Source organism: Ornithodoros turicata, chromosome 1 (assembly GCF_037126465.1).
Source record: "Ornithodoros turicata isolate Travis chromosome 1, ASM3712646v1, whole genome shotgun sequence".
NCBI classification, from domain to species: Eukaryota; Metazoa; Arthropoda; class Arachnida; order Ixodida; family Argasidae; genus Ornithodoros; species Ornithodoros turicata.
Window position 1 is genome coordinate 48,697,690 of NC_088201.1, and position 13,233 is coordinate 48,710,922.

General features: G+C 43.9%; 1 protein-coding gene and 1 long non-coding RNA gene across 2 annotated transcripts; one reads left to right on the forward strand and one right to left on the reverse strand.

The window, feature by feature from the left end:
* Nucleotides 1-776: 776 nt before the first annotated feature.
* LOC135398781 (uncharacterized) lies at nt 777-2,424 on the reverse strand. The gene is made up of 2 exons (XR_010424136.1): nt 1,042-2,424; nt 777-931 (listed from the first exon to the last, which is right to left on the reverse strand). It is a non-coding gene; the product is annotated as an uncharacterized LOC135398781 (long non-coding RNA).
* Nucleotides 2,425-5,932: 3,508 nt separating this feature from the next.
* Nucleotides 5,933-10,616, forward strand: LOC135378201 (cellular tumor antigen p53-like). Its single transcript, XM_064611146.1, has 2 exons — nt 5,933-6,567; nt 8,661-10,616. Exons 1-2 carry the CDS (start codon nt 5,981-5,983, stop codon nt 9,061-9,063), a joined length of 990 nt encoding a protein of 329 aa, XP_064467216.1. The 5' UTR covers nt 5,933-5,980; the 3' UTR covers nt 9,064-10,616.
* The last annotated feature ends 2,617 nt before the right edge of the window (nt 10,617-13,233 follow it).

Genomic DNA, 13,233 nt, shown 5'->3' on the forward strand with positions numbered 1-13,233 from the left:
TTAAAGCTGTTTATTGTCTTTGTTCTTCAAACATAACATCTTGGAACTTATTGACGAATGCATATTTCGTTACATCTTTGTTACACAGAATGCACAACCAAGAAAGCCCCCTGCCACTAGACATAAAGTAGAGCAGGATACCATCGGTAGCACGTCACAGCCAGGACCATCTTGGGGCACACCAGGGCCGTCATCAGAAGTGTCACAAGCCTCATGTAGTCTTGCAGCTGACCATACATACGTAGTGCAGGAAAGTCCTCGTACATTAAAACTGAAGGTGAACGTCGCAGTTGAGGCACTAGAAGGTGCAAGCAAAAAAGTGAAGCATACCCACCAGAAGAATTTGAGACTAAAGAAAAAGGTGGTAACTGCAGGAAGTGTGATTGAAGACCTCCAGAAAAAGTCACTGGTTTCAAAGCAGTGCAGCGACATTCTCCGTGGCTCCCTTTCAGGCGTGCAGTTGGATTTGGTGCTACGTACTATACACAACAAACATGGGAAGATCAGCAGGGAGCAGTACCCCCCATCCCTACATAGTTTTGCTCTCACACTGCAGTTCTACTCCACGAAGGCGTACGAGTATGTGAGAAAGACATTCAATTTGGCACTTCCGCACCAGGCAACAATTAGGTCATGGTACAGTGCAATCCATGGTGAGCCAGGATTTACACACGAAGCCTTTGATGCCTTGAAAGTAAGAGTAGAAGAGCAGCGGAAGTTATCTAAACGTGTCGTGTGTTCACTCATGCTCGATGAAATGAGCATAAAGAAGCAGATTCAGTTCACAGGACAGTCCTTTAATGGCTTCATAAACCTAGGTACTGGCATTGATGACGACAGTCAGGAACCAGCTACACAAGCTCTTGTATTCCTTGTGGTTGCTTTGGACAGTAACTGGAAAGTGCCATGTGCATACTTTCTGATCAACAGCCTAAGTGGGGAGGAAAAGGCAAACCTTGTGAGCCTCTGCCTTCAAAAGCTACATGACATTGGAATTCTGATAGCTGCAATTGTGAGTGACGGCCTGGGCTCTAACCTCACCATGTTTCAAGACCTTGGTGCAAACATGAAAAGCCCCGACATCAGGCCATGGTTTCAGCACCCTTCTGATTCTTCCTGGAGAGTTCATGTAATCCTCGATGCTTGCCACATGCTGAAGCTGATTCGTAATGCCCTGGCAACAATGGGGACCCTGAAAGACAGCAATGGAGGCACAATAAAGTGGGCCTACCTCGTATCCCTCCAAAATCTGCAGCAATCGGAAGGGCTTCATGCTGGAAACAAGCTCAAGGCTGCCCACATTGACTGGGGAAGTCAGAAGATGAAGGTGAATTTGGCAGCTCAGACACTCAGCTCAAGTGTGGCGGATGCTCTGTAGTTCTGTGACAGGGACATAAACAATCCAATGTTTCATGGATGTGAGGCAACAGTGGAATTCCTCAGGAAGTTCGATCGTCTGTTCGACATCATGAACTCCCGCAATCCCCTGGCAAAGAACTTCAAAGCACCCATCCGTTATCCAACCCGCCACCTTTGGATTCCATTCTTCAACGAGATGACTGCGTATATTGGCAACTTGAAAGATGCATCTGGAAAGCCAATACTAGAATCCCCACGAAAAACAGGCTTCCTTGGATTCCTCATCAACATGGCAAGCATTCAAAGCCTATGCAGCCATCTTCTTTCAGGAGATAATGCACTCTTAAGGTACCTGCTCACATACAAACTCTCTCAAGACCACCTCGAACTTTTCTTTTGTGCGTTGAGGGGTAAAGGTGGGTGGTGCAACAACCCGACGGCAGGACACTTCATGGCTGCATACAAGAGGCTCCTAGTTCACCATGAAATCGAGCCTACAGCACGAGGTAATTGTATCGCCCAAGACTCCACACGCATACTGACTGTGACAGCAGCAGCAGGAGCTACTTCCCTTGACGAACTTGACATTCATGCATCCCGCTATTTTGGTACTGCACAGAGTGAATGTGTTGAAGACCACGACTACGCAGATGTACCTGATACAGAGCAACTGTCAGCCTTTGTTGAAGATGTTGTGGGGTACATCGCGGGGTACGTTGTCAAGATGGTGACAAGGAAGATCTCCTGTGCTGACTGCATCGACGCTCTCACAGACAGAACTCTACACAGTGCTCTTCTTCGTCGAAAGTCTCGAGGTGGTCTGATTAGTGCGTCTCAGAGTGTCATCGCCATTTGTAAAACAACAGAAAAACGTGTTCGTCAAATGCTTCATATCTCAGAAGGAATCTTGACATCCAATGCTCAGCTTGGGCAGCTTCTCACAAGGGCCGTCTTGCAGGACATTCTGTGCACGTCTGCAAGACTGGACATTTTTCCTACTTTGAGCCAGCACATGTTTGAGTGCAGTCCAGACGAAAACCATGTCATTCGCCTTGCAAAACACGTTGCAGAATGTTATGGGAAGGTAAGACTTTATCACATTGCCAAACAGTACACGGAGAAGGTGACTGCAAGGCCACGTCTGCGTAAGAGGTTGTCAAGAATTATAGTTTTTAACAATCAGTGACTACTCACGTTCACTTCCTAAGTGATTCCAATTTTCATATTTAATAAGTACAAGAGATTATCTTACTTTTTAGTTTTACGTATACACAATTGTAGCTGGCATATGCCTTGTTCTGCATTTTCTTAAGGTGATTTTCTGAAATTTTGTACTGGCACAGAAAGTCAAAGCCCAGGTGTAGCTGCTGTTTCGCTACGGTCCCCCAGCAGAATAATTCATAAACAGGTGATGCTATCAGAAAGCTAATTCTTTGGCGGCCTCATAGCTAAATGTAAGAGCGCATCGATACACTGCCACGTCCAAGAAATATGTACGCCGAAACCAATTAACAAGAAATCATTAAAATATAAATGCTGTGTTTCTTTGTCTGGAACAGTTTTTGCTGAAGGTTCAAATCAATAAAACAGAATTACTGAAGGCATCCACAGTAAAAAGTTAACAAGCTTAAAAGTTTAAAACGAGCTTTATTCAATCAATGAGAGCATGCAAATGACTCTCCCACTGCTGAGTTCTTGGCCAACACCTCAGGAATGATCAGTGAAATGAAAGCTTTTTGATAGCACCACCTTGTTCATGAATTATTCAGCCGGAGGACCTTTATGAAGCACCTCGTATACATATGGCACATTTGTGTCAATCTTCGTTACTTGTACCATGTTACTTTCCTGTAGTAATTACTTTCAAGAGGGACAACTGTTAATAAACTAGTGTTAACCCTCTTCAGCACTATACTACCTCTTTCTGCAAAATAAATCAGAGCCCAAAGTTTAGGGATTCATTCTAATGTTCCCCTTAATTGAAAGTTGCCTCTTGAGGGTGAAGTCTGACTTTTACCCAGCAAATTGCCCTTACTGAAATGTCTATAGCAATGCACACCAGCTTGTTCGGCAGTAAACGCAATTACATCACAGTTTGTACCAAACAGTGCGCAGTTCGTTACAGTAATAGAGCCCAATTCCCCCCCTCCCCAATTTAGCTGTTTGGAAGTTTTTTTCATCTGAATTCATATTAATTTCAAGCACACATTCATTTCCCCAATTTTTACCCCACACCCCCCAAATATTTCCCGAAAACCTTGGGCTCTAAGAATAATGTTTACCTCATGTTTCATGTGCGTGGTTTCTAGCACTGCATTTGAAATTTTGTGGCACAAGGAAAGCCAAGATCACATTGCGGGACTGTCTTGCTGTGTCATATCAAAGGATTGTTATTTGTCACGTGCCTACCAAGTGTGGTTGCCCACATCGTCGTGCCACTGGGCTGGTGCCCACTGCAATCAAGTGCATTGTCGTGAGCAACGTGTGAGCAACTTATTCTGTGGGGATGTAGCGAAAAACGGGGCCAGAAATAATTGTCCCAGCTTGCACTGGTAGAAAAAATTGTCCCATGCCTTAGGGGACAATTCTGGTGCCTTAAGTGGTTTAGGCTTAAGCATGTGGTGACACATATGCTAAAATAAAATAAGAAAAAAAAAAAGAAAATGGTGAGAGGACAATGAGAAGGCAGACACAATGACAAGTTGGTTGCACTTGCCGGTGTCCATGCACTGGGGTTTTTATGAGTTCCAAAAGTCATGCGCTACATTTTACGGACAACTGAATTTTTCAGGAGTAGGACACCTCGTTGCAGGAAATCAGACGTGTGTAAGAAGTGACACATCGATATATATTCCAGGCTATTAGTTTCTTGCATGGTCTGATGCTGGGGTCTCCCAGTGCAGCCCATGCCCTGGTACACTGCTAATTGGTGTCGCTTAACCTGACCTAACCCAACTAAACTGACATAAATAGCCAAACCTCCTGACGTAACCAAAGTAACATCCGTATCATGAACAAGCTCGCATGGTGTAAGCAAGCTGCTGTCTGCAGAGAAAGAGGTAACATTTGCTTGAGCTTCAAACGGTCTTGTGTTGTCGTTATCGACTTATGTGTTCATCACATTCAAGAAAATGTTACCTCTTTCTAAGTAGCCCAACCTAACCCAACTGACGTATCCTAACTAATTATTTGGGTTGCGCTGCTGCCAAAACGACTCTCTGTTGCAATGGTTGATAACTCATTCCAAACGTAAACACGTCTCTAAAACAAAGGTACTATATAGCCTGCGATTCTATGGGACCATTTCCTTTGTCCCATGACAGTAGAAAAATGTTTTTCGTTACCGCTATTTCGGAAACAATTTTTGCCCAGATCCCAGTATGAGCGATTATGCATGGTTGTTGTGGAACTGACATCGCACCTTACTGAAATATTGGCTGGGAAACGTGCTGTAGTACAATCCCCAGCGCTGCACTGCAGTGACGGTCTAGTTTCGGAATGCAAAACATAACGTAATTAAGAATCGAATGGCAGGACACCTGTGAAACACTGTTAGGATACATCAGTATACTGGCACCTTACAAAATCGCGTGACGACAAACAATGATCAACGCCTGTAGCGCAATAAATACTCACAATCTCTATTGCCTCCCATTGTTTTCTATGGGCACACACAGCACTTTAGGGCCCACCAACATGGCGGCGCGAAGGCACGCCTCTCCCCCACGAGCCCCTCTCCCATGCGCGATCCAGCCTTTATACATAGAGATCAGTGGGCGAATCGCCCTCCTCTTTCAGGCCCGCACCGGGTGTTTGCTTACAAATGTCAGAAAAAATGAAATATTTGGGAATATAGACCCCACATGTCAGCTCTGCGGCAAAGCAACAGAGACCCTCCAACATATCCTTCTCGAGTGCCACAGGCTAAAAGAAATCCCACTAGAAATGGAGCCGACAGATACCGAGGACATCGAGGACAAGCTGTATCACCAACAAACCGAAACCAGTGCGCCGCAGCCACACGACACGGTCAAGAGGATACAGTGCCGCCTAGTGAAGTGGGAGCGACTTAAACAGGCAGCAGCGAACACAAGTGGAAGTGACGTATCGGCAAATGACGAGTGACTATTTTGTTATTGTTTTTCCTTTCCCTTTCTCCTTTCTATCTTCTACTTTCCTGTGCACCTGTGGACTCCGTTTCTTTCTTTTTCTTTCGGAAGCCTGCCCTGTATCAAAAGGGATTAGGTGCCACTACTACTACTACTACTAATCAAACACAGACTCACGAGACAACCACAGAAGTGACCTAAGTGGCAAACAGAAACGAGTTGAACATCGAGAACTATTTTCTTTTCTTTTTATTTTTACACCTGTGACTCCATCCTGGAAGTCTGCCCTGTATCAAAAGGGATTAGGTGCCACTATCACTATCACTCGAGGAATCGGGACCACACTTTTTCAACGGCGGCGCGGCAGAGTTCGGTGTTCGGTCTCCTTACTTCTCCTCCGTGATCCAAATCCAATCCAATCCAAACCGGTATAATCAAACGAGCTCTTGTTTGCACCGGCACCGGCTTCCACATTTCTGTCTCTTTGTGTTGCAGGCTTTTGAAATTTCAGGATGCGTAACGGCGAACTCTCAGACTTCGATTGTAACTTCAATATTCAGCCCACTGAGACCTGCTTCGTGGATGAGGTGCATTGCTTGCGTGTAGAAGACTTCACATGGCATGGCAGTTGCATGCCCAAACATGTCCCCGAGGAGAGTAAATTGATGCAGGACACAAGTGTTGCGAATTCCAACGTAGTTGACTGGCCGGGTCCGCATGACTTTCGCGTAGCATTCCAAGATCAAGAAGAAATTAAGAAAAACATGACATGGACTTTCTCAGAGCAGCTGCGCAAGTTGTATGTATCCTTGTCCGTGGCCTGTCCTGTTCACTTCGACACAGAAACTTGTCCTCCAGAAGGTTCGACCATATGCGTTGTGCCTGTTTACAAGGACTACAATCACAGACTTGATGCTGTCCGTTGTTGCCCTTCACACTCGAGGAGGAATGCAGAGAACGAACTCTCACTTGAACACTGGATCACATGTGACAACCGCAGTACTCAGTACTTCGAAGATTCTGCGAACCAGAATCGCCTTTGTCTCACGGTGCCCTTCGAAGATTCTGCACCGCATGATAATCTGAAAGTTACCTATAGGTAAGTCATTTTCTGTTTTCGCTCGACATTGATGTGTTCTGTAGGAAAGTCAGAACTGAATGTTCACCTCAACTGCAAACATTCGTTGATCAGTCAGATAAGGCCTTTAAACTGCATTCTATGCGCTAATGTGTCAGATGGGACCAGTGGCAGAACAAAAATAAAATAAATAAAAGGTTTTTCTCACCTCAGCAAAGTAGAGAAAATGTTAATGAAAAGGTGAACTAAAATAATGCTAAAATAGACTCACAATGTTATATAAAATGTAGAAAAATAATTTTTTCCACTTTCTTTCAACACAATGTAGCCCCGATGTCCTGGCAGATGCAGCGAATCAGCATACAGCATAAATCACACTTTCTTGGACCACGCTAGCTGTGGTCTATCAAGTTTTTCAAGCACCCGTAGACAAGATATGAAGCCAGTTGGGCAAACCATTCTGTACGTAGGAGCGAGCATACACACACGGGAGCAGTTCTTGTGTCAGCTCCACAGCAGTACCATATTCCTATCACACATGTGGCAGTTACCTTTATCACTTGTCTCGGCTCTTGTATGTGTGTGTGCACCGTCCCCTACACACAAATAGTGAATTGTCCAACTGGCTTCACGTCTCGTCCCCAAATGCCTGAATCGCTTCGGAGACCACAGTTTGCGTTGTTGCGTCGTAAGTGCTGTACCATGATCTGGAAGGCCATGGCTTTACCACATCCCGTCATGCAGCGTGCCAAAGTCATTTCTACCTTACGATGATGAAGCAAACCAATACATGTGTGCAACAATGTTCGCAAGAATTCTGTCCCGACTGACTAAGCATGTCGGTGAAGCCTCTGGTAGAAGTCGTGGATACACGTCAGCCACTGGCGTTAGACGTCATCAAATTATGGAAAGAATGGTGAACTTGCTGAAGCACATCACAGCACTCCAGACAGAAATATTTCCAGGCAGATATTCCTTTTTCTGCCGGTGAATGGATGTCCCGCGTCAGGCTAATCCTCCTCATCATTATTCTTGGGTTTGTGTGGTTACATGTTTTTTCGTTCTCCCCTGTTTATGAAAATAAAGTGCCTGGTACCATAGTGTTTTCAGTGTTAGTGCCAGACGAGAATGACTAAGGTTGTCGGCTCTTTCTCGTCTAGGCATTCTTGAAGCGTAGCACTGCTTCTAGCTATGTCTAACACTTTCAGCTCAATTCCACGTGCACTTCCACAAGGTTGACACTTCTCCTCTCTTCCTGAGAAAGAATTTTAATAGAAATGTCTTGTATATGCTTCAGCACATGTGACAGTGTAACAGTGCAAAGTGAGACTTTGGTAATGATTAATTCATTATGGTACATAGATGCACCTTGGGTTCTGTGTTTCTAATTTATTTATTTACTTACTCTATGTTAAGCGGCCTTTACTAGGTGCATTAGATAACAAAGTGAGAGAGTACACATTGCTACATGACAAAGCAATTACTGCATTAAAAGGAAATTGAGAGACAATATTACAGTGGATACAAGCTGCACATGTAAAAATCACTGACAAAAAACTATTTCCATAAGGCTTCCAAGAATTCAACAGTGTCAGCCATTGAGACTATGGTTTGAGGAAGGTCATTCCAGTCTATAATGTTACACAGAAAAGAAAGAAGAAAAAAAACAAAGAAAAGAACGGCAGGGGAATGGCACATTGACCACTTGAGCTTAACACAATGATCGCATATAGAGAAATATAGTCATCAGGTGCTAGTAGCTGTTCACAGAGAGCTGGGCAGCATTGAAAATTTTACAAAGGTGGCATATTCGGGAAACATACTGCCTAAGTGAAAGTTTTTCTAAAGGTTTAGGTTTGAGTTTAACAGCGATACACTAGTAAAAACTGAAAATAATTTGCAAAGATAAAACAGGCTGTACAGTTTTGGATGACTTGGATTCGTTAAATCGAATATTTCTGATGAGGGTCCCAAATCGATTATGCGTACTCCAGTTTGGTAGGGACGCACGTGATGTACGAAAGGCATTTTACATTCACTGGAGAGAAAGTTTGTAACGCCTTCTACGGTAGAAAGTTGTTGGTGAAGTTCTCACATATCTGCTACAAATTCAGGTTCCGATTCATGTGCCGCAACACCTGCTATGGGGGACCCAACCGACGGTCAACCCAGGTCATCTTCATCCTAAGATCACCTGATGGAACAGATCTGGGACGCAGTGTCGTCGAGGTTAAGGTCTGTGCCTCACCTGGCCGCGACCGCAAGCGAGAAGAAGAGCACGCTTTGCGTGACGCGAAACTGGAGCACCCTGAACCACCGACTCCTGGAACCTCTACTGGAAATAGTGGGGCTACGAAGAGGAAGTATACACTGCACACAAACAGCAAGTCTGTTTATAAAATGTTGCTTAAACTGAATGCAGGGTGTGACCTCCAAGTTGGGGAAAAAAGGATGAGAAATGCTAGAAGCATCGGGGAGATGCTAAAAATATCCTCCTCAGAGTCGTCCTCTGAATAACGGGATGCCAGTATTTTGATAGCCTGCTTGCACTTGCTGGCATCTGTTGGCAGGCTGTCCGGCTCATGCATATTCTTTTTGGTGTGTGCTTGCACATTTTTCAGTCTTTTAGCGCGCTTTTTGGTCCCAAGCCCAATGTTACCTGAGCAGCCAATGTGCCTTTTGCTATGGGAGTAGTAAGTGTTTCATTGGGCAGCAGCAAATTAAATCAACGGTACAGCTTTTATCTTATCTTTTTTGCCCTAGGGAAAGTGGGCAGAAAGTAGTGTTGCATGGTCCTCCGTTAGATTGTTTATCACGTCACATTGCCAGCTGTGAGCTATTATGCTAACCATGCAGCAGCAAGAAAGGTTATTCATCACTGTTGTCAAGGTCATAATTGATGGAGTTGTTGTCCAACACAAAGAGACAGAACTTTTTTTTTCTTCACTCATCTTGCACTTGGTTATTTTGGTGGTATCTGCATACAAACGAGACAGTCATGTGCTTTTGTGTATCACAAGTTAGAACTTCTACACCTAAAGCTCGCCTGTTTATGCCGTGTAATTCTTCGAATCGCACCAGTTTTAGATGATGACATACTATTGCCATTCTATTGCCATTTAACGACATATAGCATTCCTGCTTGGTGTATATTTGTCTGTGTTGACGATGGAAATGGAAAAATGCCGTTCTCGCACATTTTTGTATTCTTGCATTGCTCCCCCAGAGCTGTTCTGTCATTCTGGGGTGGTATTGGTCGCATGAAAGCGAGTCTAGGAGGTGCATAATGAGAGTTGTTGGACTGATTTAGGCTGATTTAAACTAGAACATGCGCTTGTTCTAGTATACTGTCCATTTTATGTAGTACCTTATTCTGATCAACTAATGTTGACATTTTCCCACACCAGGACATGTAATTTTAGCTTTTTTCCCTCTTTTCTATTTAAATATACATTTATAAATTCTATAGCATGTAGCAAGTATGGCTAGCTTCGTGAGTGTCTTGGGCCTTTTTTTGTGTGTGTCTTTTATCATTACATATGTGCAAAGTGCATTCACAATAATGGAGTTTTCTTTCACGTAGTATACTATTTGTTTCAGCATTTTTGTCACTTTTCGTTTCCTATGCAATAGTTCTGCTAGTGAGCATAATAAATGTGTTACCTTCAATGCTGCATGAATCGGTTGTTTTGGATTTGGATGTCATGTTCAGTTTTACTACCCCACTTTGAATTAACGTATCTACTCAGCCATGAGGAATGAAAATTGCTTGAACTTTGAATTGTGACAATGTTGTGATTGGCCGGTGTTCAGTGCAACTGGGCAGGAACTGATTTTAGTGTGATCTTCACTTCTAAAGTGGAATCCTGGAATGTTTCATGCTGGTTTCCAAAAGTGCCTTTTCATTGTTACATTGTAAGTACTGGCGCATTCTGACGAGTACATTATTCTGTTTAACTATCAGCTGCACATGTTGATACACAGCACAAATTGTTTATCTAAGAACATTGTTATGCCATTGTTGCTACATACTGTGGTATGTTTAATAAAAGGAATGCAAGAGTGAAAAATGTTCCCTCTGATTAAGCAAAGTGCAAGCCATGAAGAGGGGCTACTAAACCCTTGGGTGTGGGGGGTGGGTGGCTGAGAATAACTAGAGGCAGATTTATTAGACAAAGGTCACACAGATCACTTACAGCTTCCAGTAAAAGGATCACCAAAGTGTGAAAACTGACTTGCAGGTTGCTTCATTGGATGCCTAAGTCAAGCGTCCCCAGGTTCAATGCCCAGATCAGAGCCATAGCGAGAGGGGTGCCAGAGGGGCGTCTGGCCTCACCAGAGAGGGCGCCGAACGGCAGGCCCTGGCAGGGTAGTTGGACAGTATAAAGCGGGAATCAGAAGAATTTGAATTTACGATCTCGGCAGTGCAAATAAGCATTTTCTTTTCTTTATTTACGGGGCTTCTGGCGGCAACGGGCGTGGGGGGGGCTTCAGATTTGCCCTGCCCCGGACGCAAACTCGCGACGGCTCTGGTCTAGATTATAGAGTGCTGGCAATTGAGGAAAAGGCACCATTTCAGTGCCCCCTTTTTCATCTGCATTTCATCATCCTTTTCAGTGCATTTTTATCAACTGCCGTTCTTTGAAATATGCAGCTGGATGTTGTGGAGCTTAAGTGTTAATCCATAACTTAAAACCTGAGACTAATGGGACAAAAAATGACAACACAGACGTTTTTTGTCCCCTAGTCTCGGGTTTTAAGTTATGGATCTAAACCACCAGCTTGCTTGCTACCTCTCAATCCTCTCGTTAAGTGTTAAGTTTGTCCTATGCTTCACTACCTTAGCTACAACTAAGTTCAAAGTACAGATACCCGTTGCGCACACACACACACACACATCCACATCGCGCTAAAGGAAAGAGCTGGGGCCATCAGGGTTGGTATAAGTTACCTGGTTTCTGCCACACATTTTGAAACTGACTTCCTACATAATCATATGTTTACAAAAGAAATATTAATTTTTGTGCATGCAGTGATCAGTGTCTCATAAACGAACTTGTTATTGCAGACATAGTATACAAGCCTTTGAGGCACACAAATGCCTTCTTAAATGATATGTGTGCTTCTTTCTGCACACCTGATATTTTGTAAGCACAGCATAAAGCGCTCTTCTATCTTAATGGCTTCTCCGCAAACGCTCTATCCTGAGCAGAAGGTCACAAATGTTGCACAACACTACATGGGGATGAATGCAATCTGGGGCATAACACTTTTGGTTTCAGCAGTGGATTTATCATTGATTATATTACTTGATTTGTTCAAAGAGCAGCTCATGGGTTTGTCATCCATAAACGTTTTTTACCATATTGCTGTTAGTGATGCAGAAAAGTCACAGAAACGAATGTATGACTGGTTTTGTCTTTAATACTGTAAACCCTCTCACTGCAGTGTCTTTAGTTCTCATGAGCCTTGTCTAATGTACCTTACCTGCATTTTGTGAGAATACGTTTAATCTTGTGGTCGGTCTAATTCAGGAAGCTGTGACATTAATGGTGGAAACATGTAACATTTGTGACATGCACATAACGTGCTTCATTTTCTGTTCTTCATGAAAAACAAACATGGTATGCCACATGTAACACAAAGTCATGCTCTAGAATGGGGATAGGTCTCAAGAGGGGTATGTTTTAGCACCATGTTCACAAAGGACAGTTGCGCTGTCCTTTCTTCTGGCAGCTAAAATCAGGGCGCTGACTTGTGCAGCGGTTTGTCTCCTGCTATCCTAGGATTTAATGGGCTCAAGGATTACGGATTTTAAGGGCTCAATCTTCCAGTAATCTGACCCAGGAAGGCCCCATGGTACAGATACAAACCGCAATATTAAGCGGATGAGGTAAGGTTTCTTTTAGCTTGAGGAAAAAGAGACACACAAGGTGCACAGGACACGACACTTTATTGGCACTTCTACACCATTGCATTAAAGTCCTTTCATGAAAATTTGCAATTTGACATCAAATTAAAATGTGGGACACTTTTGGTACGTTTAGTTCATTATAGCGTGCACATGTTGGGCTGCACGCCATATTGTTGAGCACCCAAAAATAAAAATAAAAATCTTTTATGGTTGTGACATGCAACACCTTGAAGAATCTTCGAAGTCAAGCAGCAAGAGCATCGGGCATTGGACCTTTTTCACATATGTGCCGTATCCTAGCGGCTGTTCAGCGAACCACGGCACGAGCCAAAACAAATCCCCGTGGGTAGCACAAAGTACCAAGACCAGTCCCCATGCCGCGCCATCTAGTGAAGACTGAGATAACCCTCTCTGGCACCTCAGGGTCATGCACATGCACAGAGGCCATTGTGACAAAGTTCCGATGGACCTTTGTGTCCCGAGGCCGTGTGACTAGTGGAGAGTTGGGACGCCTGCCGTGGTGTCGGAGCTGGTTATGAGTTTCTTTCGATATTTGCGGTGCCGATTTTCTATGCGTCCAATACCCCCTTTGCTGAAAGGCTTTGAATTCAAGTTTGCACCGATGCAAAAAACCATATTTGACACTTGTCTGGCACAGCTTTGGGAGAAGTGTCATGAAGTAGAGATGCGGAGCCTCGGGAAACAAACACTGATATCTTTTTTTTTTGTTGGGAGGTGGGGGGGGGGGGGGGGGGGGACATTTTTCTCGATGT